The sequence below is a fragment of the Callorhinchus milii genome, unplaced genomic scaffold, assembly GCF_018977255.1.
Source record: "Callorhinchus milii isolate IMCB2004 unplaced genomic scaffold, IMCB_Cmil_1.0 Scaffold24, whole genome shotgun sequence".
Taxonomy (NCBI): Eukaryota; Metazoa; Chordata; class Chondrichthyes; order Chimaeriformes; family Callorhinchidae; genus Callorhinchus; species Callorhinchus milii.
The window spans coordinates 8,860,080-8,884,764 of record NW_024704765.1 but is presented as its reverse complement, the minus strand read 5'-3'; the positions used below and the strand labels follow the sequence as shown (position 1 = coordinate 8,884,764).

At 52.0% G+C, this 24,685-nt stretch overlaps 1 protein-coding gene across 1 annotated transcript in view; it reads right to left on the bottom strand.

Moving 5' to 3' along the window:
- Positions 1 to 24,685, bottom strand: part of plch2a (phospholipase C, eta 2a) — a 60,634-nt gene that overhangs the window by 12,670 nt on the left and 23,279 nt on the right. The window contains exons 2-18 of the mRNA XM_042343801.1: positions 17,561 to 17,707; positions 14,935 to 15,178; positions 14,272 to 14,401; positions 12,457 to 12,627; positions 10,953 to 11,046; positions 10,319 to 10,522; positions 9,552 to 9,672; positions 9,177 to 9,348; positions 7,792 to 7,899; positions 7,122 to 7,127; positions 5,313 to 5,471; positions 3,145 to 3,189; positions 2,878 to 2,970; positions 2,078 to 2,178; positions 1,287 to 1,384; positions 974 to 1,156; positions 457 to 564 (exon numbers count right to left, since the gene is read on the bottom strand). Of these exons, the coding sequence (XP_042199735.1) occupies positions 457 to 564; positions 974 to 1,156; positions 1,287 to 1,384; positions 2,078 to 2,178; positions 2,878 to 2,970; positions 3,145 to 3,189; positions 5,313 to 5,471; positions 7,122 to 7,127; positions 7,792 to 7,899; positions 9,177 to 9,348; positions 9,552 to 9,672; positions 10,319 to 10,522; positions 10,953 to 11,046; positions 12,457 to 12,627; positions 14,272 to 14,401; positions 14,935 to 15,178; positions 17,561 to 17,707 (2,184 nt within the window). The remainder of the gene's footprint in view (positions 1 to 456; positions 565 to 973; positions 1,157 to 1,286; positions 1,385 to 2,077; positions 2,179 to 2,877; positions 2,971 to 3,144; positions 3,190 to 5,312; positions 5,472 to 7,121; positions 7,128 to 7,791; positions 7,900 to 9,176; positions 9,349 to 9,551; positions 9,673 to 10,318; positions 10,523 to 10,952; positions 11,047 to 12,456; positions 12,628 to 14,271; positions 14,402 to 14,934; positions 15,179 to 17,560; positions 17,708 to 24,685) is intronic.

The window sequence follows — 24,685 nt, the reverse complement described above, 5'->3', positions numbered from 1 at the left end:
TTTCCAATCCTGTCAAATAAATCCTCCTGAAGTAAGACATCACTCCGCAATAATCCTCGGCCTGGGACTTTGCTCAAAGTCATTTGATACGAAATTGGCTCCGGGAACCGCAGATGGTGTCAGTGTCTGAGCAGCAGGTTCAAATCCAGCCAAGGATTGATTAAAAAAAAACTCCACCATTCGTTACAACAATGATAATATTTATAATAACCATCCGAACATTTGATATAGCGTCTTATAATAATAATAATAATAATAATCCTTGCATTTGATGTAGCACCTCATCACGTCGTTGAAACTCTCAAAGCCTTTCACATCGGGAGGATCCTTTTTTAAAAAAGTGAGGGGCAATCACCAGATCTAGTGTCCCCCACCAACCCCCACGACCCCACCTACCCCCCACCCCCGCTCGTCCCCACACCCCCAAAACTTAACAACAGGCTCCCTGCTCCTCACCTTCCGTCATAAACTTGGGCTTAAGGACGTATCCGCAGTTCCCGTTGGTGTTAAACTTGGCTCGGTTCAGCTGTAGCACTCTCCCCTCTGACTGGTAATTCAGGGCAACTGATGGGAGGAGAGAGAGAGAGAGAGAGAGGGAGAGGCATCGGAAGAATGAGTGACTGTCTGGGTCTCATGCTCACATGTTCATCACCATCCCCAGCACAGCGACTGTCTGGCAACAGGAAGTTGCCAACAGGCGTAACGACTGCGTATTTTACAGGTTGGGCTACTTCCCTCTTTTCGTGTCCACCCACCATGAACATGCACAGGCGGAGAAAGCTCGGGTTTGATGCCTCACTGCCCCACACCCCCCAACCCCCCCCACCCCCGGCACTGCACTGAGCGTCAGCCTGAACTTTGAGCTCAATAATAATATGATAATAGCCCTTGTATTTGATATAGCGCATTGTCACATCCTGAGGATGTCTCAAAGCGCAGGAGCCTGTTGGCTTCAAGGGCTGAGGTTCTGTACCTAACTGGCAGCCAGCGTTCCAGAACGGCTGAGGGTTGAAGTTGCTGGAATCCACTCTGTAGGAGGAGGGGTAGATGCGGGATAGCTGCCACTGGTTGAATCGCAGGTAATGGTGAGGCTTTTGTAGCAGGAGCTGGTGGGTCTTAGCCTCGCTGAACGATGACACTTGCCAACTACACGAGACTGCGGGGGTGTGGGCGGGAGTGAAAAACAGAACACAGGTTACTGAAATACTAACCCCTTTCCCAGCCCCTCCTGCCAGACAACCCCTCTCCTCACAACCCCTTCGCCACACGCAGCCACTCAGACCCACCTTCTGTCTCGATGTCCTGTGTGCCGACAGACTTGGTGTACCTGACCAGGTCAGACAGGGCTCGGGACAACTTCATGGTTTTCTTCTGCCGCCCACTTCTGTGTGAGACACACAGCAGAGAGAATAGCACTATCAATCATAATAATAACAGTAACAATAACAACAAAAATAATATCAAAAATAATGATAATAATATTAATAACAAAAAATGATAGAACCAATCATAATAACAACCATAATAACAAACCTAATAACAATCATAATAATAACCATAATATTTCTTATATTGGTACAGCCCCTCATCGGGTCAAACGTTCTCTCATGACTTTACAGAGTTTTACACAGGGCGTTACAGCATAGAAACGGGCCCAACCGGGCTGCATGGGTGTTTCTCCTCTGTTCTACTTCTCCCTTGTGTTTGCCTCGACTTTCCTCTTAAACACATCAAAACTTTTTTTCTGCTTCAGATGGCAGCAGCGAGTTCCATCTATGCACGAAGAAAACTACTGTGAGGTGTAGTGACTGTGTATTTTGCAGGCGAATCCGGCAGCCAATTTGCTCGCATAGCAACGTCCCACAAATAAACCGACCAATTTTAACCTGGGGGGAGTGTCGGCCAGGATACCTGGAGAGAGAAACTCTGTTCTCTTTTCCTCTAGCGCCGCAGGAGTTTTTAAGGCCCATCTAAACAGGGCGCCGATGGGGGGGCAAGTTGGGTTTAAGGTCTCACTCTTTGGCCTCCAATGGTGTCACCCTCAAGCCTCAGTGATGGTTGAATTGGCACTGGTTACCTGGTGGAATGTAAGGGCATCTTGCCAGCGTTGGCTTGAAGCTCGTGATCATCCTCATTGTCTTCAAAGCTTGAGGACTTCTTCAACTTGGCTGTTTTTTTCTACATGGAACAAAACCACCGTCACGTATACGAGAAGAGCTTGTTGCATTTGATATTGCGCCTTATCACGTCGTTGAGACGCCTCAAAGCGCTTCACGGGATACACCGCAAAGTGAGTTGACTGTGTATTTTGTGGGTGAGACGCGGCAGCCAATTGAGCACAACAGCGTCCCCACAAACAGTCGTGGATTGAAGTGACCGCATTTTTTTTGGGTGGGCAAACATGGCAGCAACTTTGCACCCAGCGACATCCCACGACCAGCAGTGCCTTTCACATCGGGAGGACGTCTCGAGGCGCCGTGACTGTGTGTGAACGCGGCAGCTAATATTGCTGCACAGCGAGGTCCCCGCAAACAGTCAGGCAGAGAACGGATGATCAATTTATCTAGGGGGATGTCCTGTCAGTCAGGACATCGTGTGGGAGAGGAACTCCCTCCTCTTTTCCAATTGCTCCGCGGGATCTTTAACGTCCGCCTGAACGGGTAAATGATTCCTGAAGGGCAGGGTTTCTGACAGTGCAAGGGTGGCATCACTGTCTCGTCTGATCCCGTCCTCGCCCGGCATCTGGTGCTCTGCCAGGAGTCACAGGTTACAGGGCAGGAGGTCATTCAAGCACGGAGTTGGAGTTGGCTCTGGGTGGGAACAAGGAAGAGATTCCCTCCCATGTATCCGGCTCGGAGAGACGCCCATCCCACTGACCTTCCGCTTGGAGAAGCTGCCGATGAAGGAGCGACTGTGCCTCTTGTTGGTGCCTCCATCATCCCCAGAGCCCAGCCCGTCCTCGGTTCTGTGCTGTCAAGAGAGAGACAGAGAGAGAGAGAGAGAGACAGACAGACACAGAGAGAGATTAAATGAGAGACTTCTGATGGATGGTACCTCTGGCAATGCAAAGCCCTCCTGCTCTCCGCCCCCCACCACTTCCCCCCAACCCCCCCCCCCACCACTCTCCGCACCGCGAACACTTACTGTTGATTTGTCGCTCGCTGCCCCTCCCCCCGAACTGCTCTTCTGCTGTTCAAAGGATAAAATAATGACAAGATTATAACAACAACAACTGGCGTTTCCACAGCGCCCGTCACGTACAGGAACGTCTTGAAGCGTGGCACAGGGACGGTGGGGGTTTGGGCACCGAGTAAGAGAGAGATAGGAGGAGAACAAGAGAGGGGGGTGAGAGAGAGAGAGAGAGAGAGGGAGGGAGCGAAAGAGAGTGAGGGACGGAGGGAGAGGAGGAAGAGAGGTGTAGGTGGCACGTTGAAAGTGGTAGGATTTGAGGTGGGATTTAAACACCGAAAGAGATGGCGAGAAGGGGTGTGGGTGGGGGGGTGTTGGGGCCGAGTGGGAGAGGGAAGGAGTTCCAGAGGTTCTCAGCCCGTATCACCAAATGCTCCCAACTCACCGCACCCGCCCAACAGGCCAGAACCCCACCTGGTTTCTGCGCACCCCTTTTAACTGCTGGCGGTAACAGTCAGGATAACTCAGCCCCTTTAAGACCAACAGATATCCAGCTCATTCCCTTTCCTTCCTCCTGCCTTCCCCAGCCCGGCTTATGTTTATTTTTGCGGCTCTGTGATTAATGAATTCAGCGAAATTAAATGTTTTTTTTAAAATAAATGCTAATTTATGAAGATTGGGCTTCTGCCGTATTCAAAACGTCTCAAAAACAATACTCTCTCCTCTCCCTCCCCCCCTCCTATTCTCTCTCTCTGTAGATTTAATGATTGAAGGAAATTAAGAGAGACTTGGTAACCTTGGTAAAGAGGAACAAAATGAAGAGATTACATTTTATATAATAATAATAATAATAATCCTTGCATTTGATACAGCGCCTTATCACGTCTTCGAGACGTCTCAAAGCGCTTCACAGAATATACCGCAGAGTGCAGTGACTGTATATTTTGTGGGCAAAACGCAGCAGCCAATTGCGCACGAACAGTCCCACAAACAGTCGTGGATTGAGTGATTGAGTGGCCGATTCATTCTTTTTTAAGGGAATTATTACCCCCGGAAAAGCGATCCGCCAATCGACTAACAAACGGTTTCCTACTTACTGCTAGATAAACAGAGACGTGTGGAGTAAGTTGTCCAACTTGTCCAACGTTTCGCCCTGACGGGGGGATTGAATCCAGGTCTCTCTCTGTTCTAACCACTGAGCTACAGGACTCCATCACATGGACTCTCCAGTGCTATAATTACCAGCAAATGCAGTGGCTGTTAAATTTGCAGGTTACCATTAGCGCACGGCAAGCGTCCCCACAACCAGCCTTGAGGGGAATGGCCGATTCATCTGGGGGGTGGGGGGGAAAACCGGGAGACAGAAACTTCTGGAACGTTTTCTAAAACCTCTATGGAACTCCAAACGGGAGTCCCTCTCACTGGCTCCATCCGACTAGCTCCCTCTCTCCCACTCCTTGTTCAATGCCCGTCTTAAGACGTACCTCTTTGACCTCGCCTTCGGTCAACCCTCCCCTGCCCCCCACCCCTAACCCCCTCAACCCCCAAGCTGGCAGTGTTGAATGCTTTGAGACGTCCTCCTGACGTGGAAGCCCTGTGTTAGCGTTAACTGTGCGGTAGTCCCTCTGAGCAGGAGGTTTGCTCTGCTCACAGGATCCAGATGGACAGATTAAAGCTTCGATCCCAGGAACCTGGAACCTCCCCCCCCCCACCAATTCCCCTCTCTGCAGCCTCTCCCCCCCCCCCCCCGCGCCCCACCAGGCCAGCCTGGCGCGGATGTGATTATGCCGAACGGAAGAAAATATGTAAAACCCATTTCAATCTTATTTGAAGCCGCGATCTGACTTGTAAATTGATGCCTTAGCATTTCAATGACAAACAAGACAGTTGGCAAGGCAGCCCCCCCGTTGATCTTACAAAGTGCAGCGAAGATTGCGTCAAATTTCCTGAGAGCAGGGAGTTCTCCAGTCTCTTCGACCGCGCCTTCGGTCACCCTCCTACCTCTACCCTCCCTGCCCCCACCCCTCTTGATCCCCCCCACCCACAATTCGTGTCCAAATCCCCGACTGTCCAGCACTCCGACGTGTCCGGGCCAAAGATTCCCCCGCCAAAGTGAAGTAAAACATGAAGTTTTCCCAGAGGATTCCCATTTTCCCGGAGTTTTCCCGCTCGTGTCTCCCTACCTTCTTGGAGTTGGACGGGGAGAGGCTTTTCCCGGCCTGCGGAATGGCGTTCACACTGAAGCTGTCCGGATCTTCCCGGTCTCGGATCTTCGACTCCTTCATGAGCGAGTCCAGCTTCTTCTTGGCGAAGCTCTCCACATGCTTCCTGTTAGCCGTGGCCTGGAGACGAGGACGAGAGACCAGGGAGTCATTCGGTCTGTCCCTCCCGCCCGGCCAGCGGGGAGACATGAATCAAGGAAGCCACAAGCAGAGAGGACAGGGAAGGAGAGGGGGAGAGAGCGCGTCTCACATAGTGTGCGGTGCTGTGGGAATCGTATGCGCAGTGTGCTTCCTCCTACACTCCAGATCTCCTCACCTCCCTCGCTCTTCCCTCCCTCCTACACTCCAGATCTCCTCACCTCCCTCGCTCTTCCCTCCCTCCTACACTCCAGGACTCCTCACCTCCCTCGCTCTTCCCTCCCTCCTACACTCCAGATCTCCTCACCTCCCTCGCTCTTCCCTCCCTCCTACACTCCAGATCTCCTCACCTCCCTCGCTCTTCCCTCCCTCCTACACTCCAGGACTCCTCACCTCCCTCGCTCTTCCCTCCCTCCTACACTCCAGGACTCCTCACCTCCCTCGCTCTTCCCTCCCTCCTACACTCCAGATCTCCTCACCTCCCTCGCTCTTCCCTCCCTCCCTCCTACACTCCAGGACTCCTCACCTCCCTCGCTCTTCCCTCCCTCATACACTCCAGATCTCCTCACCTCCCTCGCTCTTCCCTCCCTCCTACACTCCAGGACTCCTCACCTCCCTCGTTCTTCCCTCCCTCCTACACTCCAGGACTCCTCACCTCCCTCGCTCTTCCCTCCCTCCTACACTCCAGATCTCCTCACCTCCCTCGCTCTTCCCTCCCTCCTACACTCCAGATCTCCTCACCTCCCTCGCTCTTCCCTCCCTCCTACACTCTACAGGACTTTAACAATGACTTTGCTCAGAACGATTTCTCCTCTGGTCCATTCCCAGGTGATGTCCTTCAGACAGGTTTCTGGATTTAGAAGTGAGGTGCCCCTGGGTCAGGCTGGCGTCATTGCTGAATACAAGACTCTTTGTTTTGGCCTTTTACGTCCCTCGTGTCTTAGATAACTTCCAATGTAAATGAAAAGCGGAGCTAGGGAGCGAGCCCCAGCGCTTTATTCCGGAGATTGATGTGGGCTAATTACAACATAGCACAGGCTCCAGCCTCAGGGCTCGAAGGGTGATCTTCACAACCATTCCAATGACATCCCAGGCAGCGTTAGGAGGTGAGGGAGGGACGGAGGGAGGGAGATAGGGAGAAAAGAGGGGAAAGCAAAGGGGAGGAGAGTGGGAAAGGGAGAGGAGGGGAGAGAAGAGGAGGAGAGAGGAGAGAATAGGAGGGGAGAGGAGGAGAGGAGATGGTTTCAGCCACTCCGCTTCACGGACCCCCACTTTCCACAAATTCTCTCCGTCTCGCTCTCTTTCTCCAATCCTCTTCAAGACCCACCTCTTCAATCCTCTCCCTACCCCTCGCCTCACACTGTCACTGTAAAGTGCTTTGAGGCAGCTGTGTGCACTGAAGGTTGCTGAGAGGGAGATGTATAACGTTGGATGATTTTGCCTCAGTTGCTCCGGTTGAAGATCACCGCATGCACAGGCGCGGGGGGAGGGGGAGACGCCAACGACAGAGGACCAGGAGTAGGCCATTCAGCCCCTCGAGTCTGTTCCGGGTGGGGGGAGGAGAGAGGGAGAGAAGGGGTGGGAAAACGTGCGCTCTAATGGGTTTTGCTGAGAGGGTTTATCACACAATACCTTCCACTTCAAGCCAACGCAGCAGCGGGCAGAGAGACAGAGAAACAGAGACAGATCAGAACAAATACTGTGATGGAGTGGGGGGGGGGCAGTCGGAGGAGGAGGATGTGGAGGGGGAGGAAGAGTGGAGAGTAAAATCAAGGAGGAAACTGCCCCCGAGTCCATCCTGAGTCAGACTGAACACAAACCCCCCCCCCCCCACTGCCACCCCCTACCCGCCCGCCAGCTACAAAGAAACTCACCACTCTCCCACACCACCACGTGTTAGGCACCAAAATTCCACCCAGTCTTAGCCCGAAGATATTTAAATCCAGTCTTAATTTGGGAAGCTGTTTTTTCTGTGGTTCCTCAAAAGTATATTCCTGGCTTCCGAGTTAAGACTAGATTGTTATTCCCCTCCTCTCCCCCCCCACACCGCCCACATCTCTACATCACAGAGTCCAGCTGGTTATAAGTAGACCCCAGCCTCGACCCCCCACCCCCTCAACCCACCCCTTGTGATAAAGTGATGATGAGCATTCGGGGAGCGGGAGGCTGTTTTGGAGTCCAGGGCTCTCTGTGAGGGACGCCTTGTTCAAACCTACACACCCACACACATACACTCACACGCGCACACACACACACCGCTCCATCCATTAAAGACACCTCTCCACGAAGCTGTTAAACTTACGTCTCCGTTCATTAATTTACATTCGTCTTCAATTTCATCCGCGCTGTCTTCATCCGATACATCACCTTCCTCTGCGTCTGCACTGATATTCGCTGGGAGTTTCTTACCCTAGAGAGATGGGAGGAAGAGAGAGAGGGGGAGGTGGGGGGGTGGGGGAGAGCGTGGGGAGAGGGAGAGATTCAGCGAGAGCAAGGGAGAGAGAGATATAGAGAGCGGAGAGAAAGGGGGGGAGAGAGTGAGCGAGACAGACAGACAGAGAGAGGGAGGCAGAGAGGGGAAAGAGAGGTGGGGCGGGAGGTGGGGGAGAGAAAGGGGGGAGAGAGAGAGAGTGATACAGTCAGAGAGAAACAGAGAGAAAATAAATAATATCACTGGCACTGCCCGTTGTTGTTTTCGCTCTCAAAAAAAAGTGAAGGCAACTTTTCCCAATAAAGGTTGAGATCTCAGAAGTAAAATTGTTTGGGATTTTAAGGCACAAAAGTGTGTCGTGTCGCAGGTTAACACCCGGTGGGGTGGCAGGGGTGAGGGGGGAGGGGGGATAGGGGCAGCGCCAAGCTTGGCATCGGTGACTAAGGTCCCGGTTTGGTTTATCTGAATCTGTTTGATTCAACCTCAGAAGGTTGTGAAACGCGAGGAGGCGTTCACGGGGGGAGGGGGGGGGGGGTGGAATCTAAGATCTAAGGAGAGAGGGGAGGGGAGGAGGGCCTGGGCTTGGTTGGAGGGTGGGAGAGACATTCATCAAAGCTGCCCTCAATCTCTCCAGTGTTGTTGCCCCATTTAGAAACCTCTGCAGGAGGCAAAGACATTTCTAGTGCACAGTGCTGTGACCTTCAACATACATCACAGGCTTCAATTCCGCAATGACTAACATAGAGATTGCAGGCCAGGGAAGGGATGGGAGAGGAGGGGACATCAAACTAAATGTGGCTCACTCACCCCTGGGGGTGTTGGTTATTTTGGCACGAGGGAGGGTGGGGAAATTGAGGTTGTGTGCGGGTGGAGGGGCGGGGAAACAAGAGTAGAAATAGACAGGTTGGCATTGAGCTCTCTGGGTTTGCTCACAGCTGTGAAGTGAACGGCCAACTTTATCCCTGGGGATTGTCGGCCGGGACAGCGGGAGAGAGAAACTCTTTTCCGACAGTCCGCCCGAACAGGGGGGAACGGAGATTGTGTATGTGTGTGTGTGTGCGTCTCGAGTTAACATCTCATCCAGGACAGTGCCTCCGACATTGCATTGCGCTGGAGCCTGAACTGTGAGCTCCAAAGACTTCAGGGCACAAACTACGAGGTGAGAGAGCAAGTTAGAGACAGTGTCCGGCCTCCTCGTGTGCTCTGTCATTGACTGTGGCCCAGGCAGGAACATCGCTGAGTGTCTCTCTCCGTACCTTGATCAGGATCTTGCCCCTCAGGCTCTCGGGCGATGGCAGCCGCGATGGGTCGTCCGTGCTGACAGAGGTCAAATCCAGTTTGTCGCCCAGAACCTCACACAGGTGCCTGGCCATGGCTTTCTGCTGGGGCACGCTGCAGTGGTTCTCAATGGACAGGATCACAGGGTAACTGTGGGGCAGAGAGAGGGCGTGATTGCGTGAGAGAGAGAGAAAGAGAGAAATAGAGGGGGGGGGCGGTGAGAGAGAGGGATAGAGAGGTGGAAGAGAGACGGGGAGAGAGTTGGGGGGGGGGAGAGAGAGAGAAAATAAGGAGAGAATGAGAGCGGCTCAGGCCACTCTCCCACCCCCACCTCATTCCCCACGGACACTTACTCAGTCTTGGCAAAGGCGTATTTGTTGATGGTTTCGATCACATCTCTGAAGAGGATTTTGGAGGTGAGAGTGTACCCGTGGTGAACGATGGGCTCTCCGTCCGGGCCATCCCAGCAGTCAACTGTGGCGAAGACACGTGAATGATCAGTGAGCGGGGGTGGGGAGGTGGTGGGGGCAGAGAGAATCTCTCCCCTCAGACGCTCTGCGCTCTACACAAACCATCCACACACGGGCCAACTGCTGTGCGCAATTAGCTGCTGCGTTCCGTCCACAAAATCCACAGTCACTCCACTTTACAGTATAATCTGTGCAGCGCTTTGAGACGGTTTGACGACGTGAAAAGGCGCTGCATCAAATGCAAAGACTGTAAAGAATGCAAGGCAGCATCGATACAAACCACAGCAGTCTTAATAATCCTCGCGTTGGGCACAGCCCCCTTGTCACGTCTGGAGGACGTCTCAAAAGCGCTTCACCGGGTTTACTGTGACGTGTAGTGACTGTGTGTTTTGTGGACGGAAACGGCAGCTGACTTGGCCACAGCAACGTCTCTGCAAACATCTGCGAAGCGAGTAACCGATTTTATCGGGGGGGGGGGGGGGGGGGAGAAGGGGAGGATTGGCGGCCAGACAAAGGTGTGTGGAGGAGACGGGGAGAGAGAGAGACGGGAATTCGGATCAGGATCGGTGGCTTCTTGGCGGAGGAGAGACCGACGGGAGTGACGGGGATGGATGTCCAGTTTTCCGGGGGCTTAAGAGAAGGGGACGTACCCTCCACGCAGCGGCAGCCAGCCTGCAGCACCCAGGCGTACATGTCCACTCGCGACTGTGACATGAGCTGGTCCCCCATCAGGTAGGTGTTGTGGGACGAGGCGATGTAATAGTTGCACAGCGGCTGCCTCATGTCCTGATTCACACGGTTATGGTCCGGGTTATAGATGTCGCCCACTGGGCTGCGCATGTAACTGGTGAAACCTGCAGCGGTACAGACAGTGATCAGTCACACTGCCCAACAGCCCTCAGACCCCGCGCGCATGTGTGCGTGTGCGTGTGTGTGTGTATGTGTGTGAGCAAGTGTGCGAGTGAGTGTGCCAGAGTGAGCATGAGTGTGCAGTTGAGTATGTGAGTGCGCGAAAGTGTGATTGTCTGTGTGGGTGAGCATGAGTGTGCGAGTGTGTCCGAGTGTCTGTGCGAGCGCGAGTATGAATGTGCGAGCAAACGTGTGTGAACGTGCGTGAGTGAGTGTGTGTGAATGAGTGAGCGAATGTGTTTGTGTGTGAGCGTGTGTGTGTGTGTGGGGGTGGGAGTGAATGAGTGTGAGCGTGTGTGTGTGTGTGTGAGGGTGGGAATGAATGAGTGTGAGTGAGTGTGAGTGTGTGTGTGGGGGGGGGGTTAGCACACTCACCATCAATCCCCAGCGCCCCCTGCTGCTGATTCTCAACACACGGTTCAAATTTCTTAATCACCTCCAGGCAATGCTCCCTCGTCACATTGGTCATCTGCAGGAGCGAGAGAGGGAGAGAGGGAGAACATGAGAGGAGAGAGAGAGAGAGAGAATGAGGACTAGTCTCTCTAATCTCCGGCAGGGTTGCTCTCCGAGCCGGCTGCAGTTTAAGGGCCGGCGACGTGGAGTATTTTATGGAGTCACACATGAGACAGACCAGTGCAGCACTGAGCAGCCCAGTGCAGCGGTGATCTGCTTTGTACCGGTGACCCACAGACTGGGACGCTGCCAGTGCAGTGTTAAACCCTGGTACAATCTCAGTTGGGAGTGTATTTTGTCCCTCGGGGGCAATACCGGAATAATATTTTTGTGGGGGGGGGGGGGGGGGGGGTCAGCCGGGAGAGACCTGTCACCGTGCTTAAGAGTGTCCAAATCAAGCTGAGAATTCCATCCATCCGACCCACTTACACGTGGAAATCCCAGGGATAGATTGTTGGAACGAAATGCGCTCTCTCTCCCTGGAGAGAGAGAATTACCTAATTCTGGAAAGTATTAGGCGCAGGTTGGCAAGAGCAAGCGTTATTAATGCTCCAAAAAACAATTTGTGGGTCACTCAATCCATGGCTGCTTGTGGGATGCTGCTGTGCCCAATTTCGGCCACAAAATACACATTTTGCAGTGTATCCTGACAGGCAGACGTCTCAACAATGCGATAAAGCGCTCTATCAAATGCAAGGATTATTATTATTATTATTATTATCCGATAGTGCTCCCCACCCCCCCACCCTTCCCCACCACACTCTCGAGCACGGCATTGAGAGAATAACATCCGGGTCCTGTTGGAATTCTATCGGGGCCGACCAGTTCAGTAAACCAACAAACAAACGATCAACCAAACAAAAATAAAATAAAGTAGCTTGCTGGAGCCAAGCTGCCCTCACCAGTTATTACACTTTATTAAAACTCATTCCCACCGCTCCCCCCCACTGACTGAGCGGACATTTAACCACTTTATTTTTTACCCCCGCAAGGTGTCTCGGGAAATGATTGTGGAAACATTATCCTATAAAACACCGGGCCACAGGGACGGCTCAAGGCACGGCTCTCAGATTTCATTAAAGATGTTTTGTAAAAGGACAGCGGAATTATTAGTCTCATCACATTCTGGCTACTTCAGCTTCTGGTTTTCGCCTGCTCGGGTTTATCGAGATAGCTTCGACTCGGCAGGCAAACACAGCTCACAATGTCTCTGAAGGGTTTTTCAATGGTCAGCCCGGTATCTTGACACAGGCAGAAACCCGCTATAATAATATGATGATGATAATCTTTGCATTTGAAATAGAGCTTCATCATGTCGTTGAGATGTCTCAAAGCGCTTCACAGAATATACTGTAAAGTGAATTGACTGTATATTTTTGTGTTCCCTCCCTCCCTCACTTGTTCCCTCACTTCCTCTCTCGTTCACCTTCTGTTCCACCTCCAGGAAGCGTTGGAGGTCCTCTGTGTCCAGATGATCCTTGTGGTTGCTGTACATCAGCATCAGCAGGTACAGGTCTCGGCGTGTGGACATCATCTTGTAAAAGGAACAGAATTCCTCGAAGTCCAGCGTGCCCTGGTTGTCATCCGTGTCGGCCTCCTAACGGGAGGGAAGGAAACGGGGTCAGAGCGGCGATCATCAGCCTCCCTCTCCCCTACTCCTCCCTCCCCACCTCTCCGAGCCAGGCCTCCACTCCGCAAGTGGCAGCTCTGATGTGCCGGGCTGACCTGCGTCCCACCACCCCGGGAGGCCGTTTGATTTATGGCGTGGGGCCGCGCTGGCCCATCGTGCGTGTCTATAAATAAAACTCCTGACCTTAATAACAGCTCCTCTCGTTGAGCCTCTCCTCATCTCTGAGCAGACACTTCCGCTGATCCCATTAGCGAGCGCTAGGGACTTGACGTTTGGAAAGGTGCTGCAGTTAGCGCTGTAATCCCAAATCCTCTGACTCGAGATGGCTTTACGCAGGGAACGAAGGAGCCCGGACTCCATCCGAGGCCAATTTTGTGTGACTCAACGCTCCCCAAAACCTCACCCCGAACCTTCACCCCAGTCAACCCATTAACAGAAGCACCAGGAAGAGGAGGAACTGGGAGGGGAAGGGGGATTTAATACTGCACCTTAAGTAAAGCCACCTCCCTCTCCCCCTCGCTCGGTGTCCGATTCCCGACTGCGCAGCGCTCACAGACACTATCCTGCATGAAGGACGCTGTGTAAATGCAAGTTGTCATTGTCTGGTCAACTATGTTTCTTTCCATAATCTTGGCTTCGACACATCGTCTGGTCACATCGTCGAGATGTCTCAAAACGGGAGGATTCTCCAGGGAAGTGTAGTGACTGTGTGTTTTTGGAGGCAAACAAGGCAGCCGATTCTTTAACCTCCGCTTGAACAGGGAAAGACGGGGGGTGGGGGAAGGAGGAGGAGTGAGGTTTAACGTCACGTCTGAAGGACGTTATCTCAACAATGCTGGAGCGTCAGTCTAGATTGTGAGTTCGGAGTGCGTGGCCTTTGGAGCTGGAATCAAATGCGATGCTTTAAAACAAATCGTTAATAGTTTTCATGGGCGACTGATTGCTACAGCAATGTGGGAATGTGTAATAAAGGGATTAGCTCCGCTCTCACTGAGCGTAGGGCACTACTGATTACACATTATAACCAACCATCTGGGCTATGCAAGACATATGCTCTGAGCCCTTAAATACTGTCTTTACTTAATAACGCAAGCTATTATATTAGACTGGGGAAATGAACTGAGTCTTGTGCGGATCACTCCAGCGAAACACTTCATGTCAGCAGTTTGTTTTCAGCCTTAACTGCAGACTGACTGATTGCTCCCATTCCCCACCCCCCGCACCACCACTATTTTTTCCGCACTTTGTCTTAATGCGGGGTCTGAGCCGCTGGATAGAGACACGGGGTTGCCCTGAACGTGGAAGGTGGAATGGTCGGGGGAAGGGGTGGGATGGGAGGAAGGGATGGACAGGCTTGGTGGGCTGAATGGACCTTCTTCTATTCCTACAACAACTTGCATTTATATAGCGCCCGTCACGCAGGACAGTGTCTCAGAGCGCTTAACACCAACAACAAATTATATTTGTACAGTGCCTTTTACGTCAGGAGGATGTCCCAAGGGGCTGAATAGCCCAGTGTATTCCTGTTCAAGTATAAGATGTTCCTCGACTGTGTGTGTATGTGTCTTTGTGCCTCATAGTGACTAGAGGCAAAGGGCCGAAGTGGCTCACCTTGAACATCTGCTTGACTTTCTGCCGAGGCAGATTGACGTTCAGCTTGTGCATCAGCTGCAGCACCTCGCTGATACTCAGACTCCCATCCCCGTTCTTGTCCGCCTCCGTAAACGTTTGCTTTAGCCACGTGGAGTGGGAGTGAAGGATGACATTAACAACGAAAGGCCGCGAGATCGGATTGGATCAAGGAGCCCCTTCGGCCCATAGAAACCCATCCCCACACACCCCCAGAACACACACGCTATCGTCCCCCTCCCACCCACCCCATCACAGCATCGAGCTGCTTTTTTAAATGAGTCCCAGTGTCCTAGCCTCAACCACTCTTCCCGGCATCCATGTACCAGTCGTTAATTACCTTCTGGGTGAGAGAATGGTGGACATTAACATGGGGTGGGGGGGGGGGGCTGGGCAGGATTCACTAGCAGCCACAATACAACCCAATATTCAACTCCAAACCACCCCCACACCCGAAGAATAAAGCTCTAAAAAGAGTGTGGGAGTTCGTGGTGGAAGAGAATTGGTGAAATACGCTGATGTGACAAGCTAACAAGGGGAAAAAAAAATCCACTTTCCCTTCACTCAGCTGTTTCTCGCCTCCTGCTTGTCCCTCATCAGGAGCTGGAGACGTTATGCAGGCGGGGGGCGGGTGGGAAAGGATATTGGTCGCGGGTTCTCTGGCGTTTGGACAGGCTGTCCTCGTCGCTGATCCCTGCCATCAGGTACTTGAGGCCAGTGATCCACGTGCGAGACTCCTCTCCTCGGGAGGAGATCAGATCCAGCGACTCCATGTGGTCCCCATAATAAATACTGAAGCAACAGTTGGGGTCAAAGCTGCCGTCCGAGTAGCGCTGGAAGATCTCGGACTGCTTCCCCTCGCACACCTCCCGGATGGCATCTATGGAGACTGAAACGCACAGAGAGAAAAAGCAAGGATTGAATGGCTGGGTGAAACACAGAAACAGGAGTAGACCATTCAGCCCTGCAAACCCCTTCTGCCACTCTATCAGATCATGACTGATCTGTACCTCAAGTCCAATGGTATGTGCAGTAAAGAAACTTGCCTAAGGTTTCACCCTGCTCGGGAATCAAACCCAGGTTCTCTCAGTTGTGAGGCGAGGGCTCTAACCACTGAGCTACAGGACTCCACACAAAAAAAAAGCAGCACTACCTCAGCTTTCAATCAGTTACCTTAAAAAGCAATAACTTTCACCGTTTCCTATATTAATTAATAGCGATTCACCTCATTACAACGGCAACTCAATAAATCAATAAGTTCCTCAAACGATCCAGAACAAATGGAACAAGTGGTGTTACACAGAGGCCCTGCTTGACTAATGGCAGCAATTCACTCTAATAAATCTTTAATTCGATAATTATTCAGAGCTCGGAATATGTGCTCATTAATAAACCATTTTGCGCATTAAAATCCATTAAAATCCTTATTCAAACACAATTTCCCTCCCATCTCTTTTCACATGTCACCAGCCCAACTAAGCCTGGGCAAAACACTGAAATTATATTAATCTTTGCATTTCACTTGTGCGTGTGTGTGTGTATGTGACTTTGTATGTGCATGTGTTTGGGAGACGGTTTGTGCGTGAGTGTGTGTGTGAGAGTGTCACTGTGTGTGTGTGAGCGAGTGTGTGTGTGTATCTGTGTGTGTATATCTGTGTGGGTGTGTGTGAGACACAGAAGGTTTGTGTGAGTATGTGTAAGTGCGAGAGTGTATTTATATCAGTGTGTGTATATCTGTGTGTGTGTGTGTGTGGCTACCTGTATGTTTGTATGATAGATGAACAGAGCGGGCGTTGTATTTAACGTGAGAATAATAATAATTATCATTGATTATGAATGTCAGGTGACACAGTGGAAGGTTGTCCTCCCAGCTCGCTGACACCCAGACGCAGAGTGTGTTTGAGATCCCCCCAGTCGCTGTCTTGCCTTTTACAGACATTTATAATTCACAAGTCACCTTATTGACCCATCTGGAGCCCAGATCACCATAAGCAGGTTTGGAAGTAAATCTGCTTCCAACACTAAACCCTGTCTTACAATTCCCTGGGACGATCAGACAGGGCAGTCAATCCCACACACCGCATCTGCTTAGCAAATAGAAGCAGCAACAAAAACAAGTGACATTTACACAGCGCCTTTCATGTCGGGAGGACGTCCCAAGGTGTTGGACAGTTAAGGATCAGTCAAGCTGGGGGTTGGACAGGCCGGTATGGGGTTAGGAGGTCACAGAGGTAGGGAGGAGCAAGGCCCTGGAGGCCTTTGAAGGCGATGACGAGGATTTTGAACTGTATCCTCTAGGGGCCTGGGGAGCCAGTGGAGCCGGACGAGGATAGGTTCACGGAGCCTGGTGTGGGAAATCACACAGCAGTTGTACCATCCATGGGACAAGTGCGTGAGAGCGTGGCTGAGCCCAGCTGCCATCTACAAGCAGGGGAACTAGCTCCAACCTGATATCTATACAGAGCGGACAGGAGTGGACGATAAGCAGGGAAGAAAAGGAAATTCTGCAAACTTTCTCCCCCCCACTAACAGGAGCTGGGATTGGCCTGCTCCCAGTGAGTTCCTTGCTCCTCGCATTATCTTGCGCGTCATGAATTATAGACCGGCCACTCGGATGCCAAGTCACCAGTGTCTCTGCAATTTATTCATCTGAATTATTAATATTACAATTACACTGAGGCCGCAACAGCTGATAAGCAGAATCATCCAATGTCTACACGCTGTGCCAACTCCAAGGGCAACGCAACGTGGGGATCGAACCCACCCTCTGGGGTGGTCTTTGTCAGGCGGGTCCGCAGTATTCCAGGGCAGTGTTGATGACAGCACAGCCCAACCTGGCTCATCGGCAGGACTTGGAAGGGCAGACCAGTCACTGGGGGCAGGGAATCCTTCCCACTCAGCTCCTGCTAACCCTGCAAGCCAAAGCCCTAACGAGTAGGGTGCTCCTAGCTGGACAAGCAGCGGGAAAGCTTGCCAGACAGCGCTATCAACGGCAGAGGTTTTAGCTGGTTAGACTCCAGCAGTTACCCCAACGCACACTCTTGGGTCCCCCCAAGCCTGTGCTTAATACTCTCTGGAATTAGGTAAGCGTTTGACACGGGGAAATTTCCACGTGCAGGTAGCAGGCATGTCAAAGTGTGTCAAAGAGAAAGGGAGGGAGGGAGGGAGTGAGCAAGGAAGGGATTGGAAATGACGAAGACTGAGAGTGAGCGTGCTCAAACCCACACCCTTCTGACCAGGATGATGAGAGCAGGAGTTGGCGTAAACTTACTTTTGGCTTTCTCGTTCTTCCGTGAGGGTCTCCAGCGGATGCACGACTTGTGCTCGTCCAGGTAGTAGAAGCGCAGAAGCCCCTTGGAACTTCCTCTCAGCTTCACCATCTGCGTCCCCGACTGCATGGCACTCATACAGCGCTCCACTGCACAGAGAGCAGAGCAGATCAGCCCCAGCCCCAGCCCCAGCCACCCAACCTGGCCACAACTACACCTTCCAGCACAGCTTGGCGTAGCAGCCAACACAGAGAGACGGAGACAGAGAGAGGGAAGGGGGGGAGAAAAGTAGATTCTTCAAACATCCCCCCCCACCCCCCCAACGTCGCCTGTCTCCTTTTTCTTTCTCCTCTATCTCTCTCTCTCTCTCTCTCTGAAGAGAGGAAGATAAAGGGAGACAGAAAGAGAGGAATAGAAAGGAAAGCTAAAAGGAGAGTAAAAGAGGGAGTAGAAAGAGAAAAAGAAACACGGAGAGGAAGAGTGAGAGTGAGAAAGAGAGAGAGAGAGAGAGAGAGAGAGAGAGAGAGAGCAAGGAGAGAGGGAAGGAGAAAGATGTGTGTAAAAAAAGAAAATTGAACTTGCATTCCCTAGCACCTCGCCCCATTGATAGGTCTCAAAGGTCTCAAAGCATTTCGGCTATAAAATATACACAGTCACTACACGTCACAACGTATCCTGTGAAACGTACAGATTTTGGGTGGGGGGGCGGGGAAGGGGAGACGTGGACCCACAAAATAGCCCCTGCATCCAACTCGCTACGCGAGGCCATGAAAATACGACCTGTGATGTGTTACTAGCACATCGTTGAAAATTCCACCCAGTGGGAAGCTTCGAGGCTGACGGTCGCTGTGAGAGAGAGCTCTGAGATCATAGTGGGTAGAGGAGCTATCAATAAATGCAAGTGTTTTCTGTCTGTGTCCCCCCCCCCCCCCCCCCACGCACAACACACCGAGCACGGCACAGGTCAGGCACCCACGAAAGCTCTGCCCCACCACTCGCATCCCTGTCTCTCTCTCCTCTCCTTTTTTCCTCTCTCTCTTCTTCTCCTCCTCCTCCTCCTCTCCATTTTTTCTCTCTCTCTCCCCCCCTCTCTCTCTCTCTCTCTTCTTTCTCTCCGCTTTCTCACTCTCTCCTTTTTTTCTCTCTCTCATCTTTCTCACTCTCTCTCCCCCCCCCCTCTTTCTCTTTCTTTCTCCTATCTCTCTCTCTCTCTCTCTCTCTTCCTCCTCTTTCTCTCCCTTTCACCCCCCTCTCTCCCCTTGTTCTCCCTCTGTCTCTCCTCTCCGGAGGCTGGCCCTCTCTGGCCAGTGTGGCGTTCACACTTTGTGACCCTGTTTGGGGTAAATAAATAATTAAAAGCTGCGGTTCTGTTGGTGCAAATTGGCCTGATGTTAAATCCGAGCTTTCCTGCGCTCGACTCCATGAATAATTAACACCAGAGACCTCGTTACCACCAGATCCAGCCCTCCGCTCGTTCCCTGCTTTGGGAGATGAGCAACGACCAGAATAATAATAATCATCCTTACATTTATCACGTTGTCGAGACGTCTCCAAGGGCTTCACAGTGTATACTGTAAAGTGGAACGACTGTGTATTTTTATGGGCGAAAAGCGACAGCCAATTGCGCACAGCAGTGTCCCACACACAGTCTGGGATTGAGTGACCAAATTATTTTTTTTTAAAAAATGTTTTGAAGCGATTCTTGGAGTAAGGAAACATGCCCAAGGTTTTGCCCCGCCCAAGAATCGAACCCGGGTCCTCTCGTTTGCCAGGCGAGTGCTCTCACCACAACCCTACAAGACTCCGTGCAGTGGCTGAGTGTAACCTAACTTGTTCCCAACTAGTATTTCCGTGATACGGGTGTAATGGAGTCCGTGTGAGACCTCCAGTGTAGTCTCAGGAAAGCGATTGTGCGCCATGGGCAAACCACGTGTAAGGCGGAGAGAGGGACGTACTGTCGAATTCGCTTCATTGGCTGTAAGTCACCTAATGAAGGACACCAGTAGTTTGTCCTGTGCACTCACGTTTACACGTGGTTTGCACAAAGAGCATAACACAGTCATCTGTACACATGGTTTGCACACGCCGCGTGATAGTCAACTTTTTTTTGGCAAATAGAGCATGATAAGCGTTGCTTTTACACATGCTTTGCACATAGCATGAATCGCATAATACAGTCACCTTTATACTACTATTATTTAGCTTCTCCAAAGACCCAAGTTCTCCCCCCACTCACACGCATCCCTGCCACCTTCACTAGGCAATACTGACCATCTTGGGGTTGGGGGGGGAGAGGAGGTGGGTGGGGGAGAGGAAGGGGAGAGAGCCGCGAGCCGAGACCTACCGATCTGCCCGACCTTCCAGAGGGGGGGCGAGGCCACACTCCCACCGATCCAGAAGAAATCCCGAGCGAGACGGGAGACGATGGACCTGTGTCGCAGCACAGGCTGGGGGCTCATGGTCCTGGAGTTCATCTCCTCCCCCACCCTCTGCACTGCCCCGCCGCCCCCCCACCAAAAAAAAATATAGAAAAAACTAAGAAGAAAAGAACGACGGCTACTGCGAAACACCTCCCTTATGCTTCCCGATTTCTCAGCGTTCCCAAAACTTTCCTGGAGCGGAAAATGCCATTTCACTCCCAACTTCCGAATCTTGTGCGGAATCACCAGACCATTCCCTTAACCGTCCTCTGTCGCTCCCTTTCCTCTCCTCTCCTCTCCGTCCGGAAAATAAATACACTATATATATATAATCCCGGGAGATAGGAGGGGTGGTGGTGGTGGTGGTAGGGATGGGGGTGAAAGACACACACTCGGCAGATCCCGAGGGGTTTCCTGGAGTAAGCCCTCGGAAGCAACGATCACGGATTAACAAGCGATCGTGTCAGAAGCTTTGTTAGACAGAGACACAGAGAGAAATACAAGGAGCAGCTTGTTCCCAGCTCACAGTTCCGTTCCCCACTCACTGAATGAAAGCCACAGCAAAACATGTCTGCACAGAGCGTAAATCCCTTTAGATTGTAATCCAAAAGCTGTCAGCGCTGGATAGGATGGGTCAGGGCACGACAGGGCTGGGTTAGGCGGGGCTGGGCTAGTCAGGGCTGGGCTGAGCAGGGCTGGGCTGGGCAGGGCTGGGATGGGCAGGGCTATGCTGGGCTAGGGCAGGGGGCTGGGCAGGGCTAGGCAGCGCAGAGCTGTGCAGGGCAGGGTAGGGCAGGGGGCTGGGCAGCGCAGGGCAGGGTAGGGTGGGGCTGGTGGCTGGGCAGGGCAGGGTAGGGCTGGTGGCAGGGCAGGGTAGGGCTGGTGGCTGGGCAGGGCAGGGTAGGGCTGGTGGCTGGGCAGGGCAGGGCAGGGTAGGGCTGGTGGCAGGGCAGGGCAGGGTAGGGCTGGTGGCAGGGTAGGGCTGGTGGCTGGGCAGGGCAGGGTAGGGCTGGTGGCAGGGCAGGGCAGGGCAGGGTAGTAATCACTCAGCCACGGTCACTCTTGGCACAGGCTGCAGAGATACCAAGATCTGATTGCCCGCCCACTTGGTCAGCAATAATTACGCCTCTTCGAGAATTTCTTTTATTTTCTATCAGATTAACGTTAAAAATTAATCACTCTCGCTGAAAGGAAAACCTGAACCACACAGCGTTATTAAATCACTAATTAACCCCCCCCCCACCTTTCTTAATATCGAATGCAATCATAGTCCTTGCATTTGACTTATCGCGTCTTTGAGACGTCTCAAAGCGCTTCACAGAACATACTGTAAAGTGGATTGGCTGTATAGTTTGTGGGTGAATCCCCCGTGATTGTTTTTAATGTGTAACACTACAGGCGGAGGAGGTGGGGGGTGGGAGTTGGATGGGGGGGAATTGGACTCCTCTCTCTCTCTCTTTTGTTTTCTCTCTGACCCTCTCCTCCAACCCCCGCCCCGCGCCCCCCACCACCAATCGATAGCAGAAAGCGAACAAGAATGGCATTAAACGAGATGGCTTTTTGCCTTCTCTCTAAAAATAAAATGCGGCGAATTGCTAACTGAGCTGATATTTCGCTGTGAGATTATTTTTTGCAGCGAGAGAAGGTTCCAGATAAAAACCGTAACTAATCTCAAATACTGTCCTGCTTTTGCTACGGCACAAAACCATTTGCTGGTTCCCCAACCAAATGGAACAGCTTCCAATGTTCCCCTCCCTTCCTCTCCCCTTTCCTCCTCCTCCTCCTCCTCCTCCTCCTCCTGGGAAAAGAAGTGGAAGAGACACACACACAGAATGAAGAGAGAGAGAGACATACAGAGAGAGGCACAGACAGAGAGACACAGCTGAGAGAGACACACAGACACAGATAGACAGAGACACAGCCAGTATGTTATTCCTAATCCTGTGTTTAGCCTCCCCGTACTGACAGGTTGCACATGTCTCTTAAGTAGATTAGAGTGAAGCGCTGACTGGGCGATAAGTGTTTATTAATACACAAACCCAATGAATGTGCGCACCACACACACACACACACACACATGCGCACACACATGCGCACACACAGAGCGAGAGAGCACTGACCTGACCCGCGCAAAGAGGTGGATTTGAACAACTAATTTTATCGGGGGGGCGGATTGTCGGTCAGGACACTGGGAGAGAGAAACTCCTTTCCCTTTTCCAACGGCGCCACAGGATCTTAACGTCTGCCTGAGCAGGGCGCAGACAGTGGGGGGAGCTCGGTTTAACGTCTCATTCAAAGGGCGGTGCCTCCGACATCGCAATGCACCCCCTACCCTCGTCCCCTCTCTCTCTCTCTCTCCCTCCCGCATCCCCCACAGTACTGCACTGGAGCGCCAGTCAGCCCATGACTGCTGAGTCCCTGACGTGACGGGACTTGAACCCACAGCCTCCAGAGCCTGAGACACAGGAATGAAGTCTGAGTTTTACGCACAGCACAAAACACTTTAGAAAATCTTGCAATAAATATGCTAATATCAGATCCTTTGTGAGCCAAGAGAGGTAATTACTGATCCCCGGGCACCAACTGAGCTGAGTGGAGCGTGGCTTACACTGAACGAGGAGAGAAACCTTGTTAATCAAAGCTGTGTTGTTACACAGTGATGTCTGCACCTCTGGTAGTGACTGACAGAGCTCTAAGTGAAATAATGAACGGGAATTTGAGTGGACAATAAGCTGAGACCCACCACAGCTCAGTCACATCCTCAATCAGGTGCAAGGTGCAGGAAGAGGAGGTCAGAGGTAAATTATAGACACACGTCCAACACAACCATAGAGACAGAGAGAGAGATAAAAACAGAAGTCACTGGGAACACGCAGCAGGTCTGGAAGCAAAGGCCATTGACCTGAAACTTTAACTCATTTTCCTCTCTCCATAGATGCTGCCTGACCTGCTGTGTGTTCCCAGCCGCTCCTGCTTTGATTTCAGATTTCCAGCCTCTGCAGTATGTTGCCTTTTGTTTAGAGAGAGAGAGATTGAGAGAGAGTGAGAGACTGAGAGATAGAGAGCGAGAGAATGTGAGAGCGCGGAGAGTGTGTATGAGAGACAGCGTTCTGAGAGAGTGTGTGTGAGAGAGTGAGTGTGTGAGAGTGAGTGCGTGAGAGTGAGTGACTGCTGCAGACAGAGAGTGTGCGCGTGAGACAGAAAGTGAAGTAAAGAGAGAGTGAGACAAACAGAGAGCAAGAGAGCAAAAAAGCAAGCGGCAGAATTAGAGAACGTGAGCGAGTTATAGAGAGGGTTAGAAAGAGAGAGGCGAAAGAGAAAGTGAGAGAGAACTAGAAAGAATCAGAACGAGAGAGAGAGAGAGAGAGAGAGTGTGCTGTGTGTGTTACAGAGAGCTTAGGCTCATGTGGAAGCTGTTTGGGGACCTCAGTTTACAACAACAACTTGCATTTATATAGCACCGGTCATACAGGGTAGCATCCCAGAGCCGAGGGGAAGGGGAGTGATCATAGCCATGCTCGAAGAGGAAGGTCTTCAGGTGCGACCTGAAGATGGGAAAGGAAGGGGCAAGGCGGAGGGCTAGAGGAAGGGTGTTCCAGAGTTTCGGGGCAAAGTGGCTGATAATTCAGCGCACCCCCAGCACTGTGCTGGAGTGTCAGCCTGAACTGTCAGCTCATAGCCTCTCGCAGTGATTGCTCCCCAGAGAGCAGCTGTGTGTTTGGATGTGACCAGCTTTCTCGTCTGAGCTGCCGTCACCGACAGATGGGCTGCGAGAAGGAGGTGGGCAGGGAGCGCAGGATTCCAGCTGTCGGATATCTGTCAGCCGCTGGGATATATCTGGAACGCCGCAGCTGATGGGGGACTCTGGAAGCTCGCTCCTGTCACCGCACAGATAAAGCGGACGGTTTCTCTGCCAAACGCCGCTCTCTTGTACGTTCACAGAGATTGCGGCTTCAATTATAGCCCACTATCTGGGTCGTTCCGGGTAACTACGGAGTGTGTGTGTGTGTGGATAGTGGGGGAGGGATGTGCAGGGTATGATAGGGAATGTTTGCATCTTTACAGCCAGTTTCTCAGCCTGTCTCAGTCTCTGGATGTCAGCCTGACTCAGTCACTGACACTCTCATCTCTAAGTCAGAACGGACCTCGTCAGTTGGGACATCAAGCTGATAGTTTAGGCTGACATTCCCCCATGGACCAGCAACAATCCACTTTGCAATATATTCTGTGAAGCGCTTGGAGACATCTCAACGATGTGATAAGGATTATCTCATGATCTGGGGGGTGAGGGGGGAGGTGGGGGCGTGTGGGGTGGGGTGGTGGGGGGGGAAGAGGAGGAAAAGTGAAGGAAAGCGAACGGAGGCAAAGGCTGGATTATAAATAGCTGGTGCTCTGGGCTGTAGGAGACCTTCTGATCCTCCATTGATTGTTTTATATGTCACGCAATCTTCCTGCGCCGAGCCATCAAAGGGAAAAAAGCCAATATACACACCACGTCCCCCAGAGCTGCGCTTGCTCTAAGGCTGACATGAGACAAAGTAATTTCTGCGGAGTGAAGAGTTATTACCCTGGTCTGCGTGGCTTAGTGGCACTCGGAACGTTTCCTGGAACAGTGTGGGTTTATCTAAACGCCTGGATTCCCAACCCGCCCTGTGCTGCCCTACACCCTCACACTCACACACACACACACCTTGCCGGATGAGCACT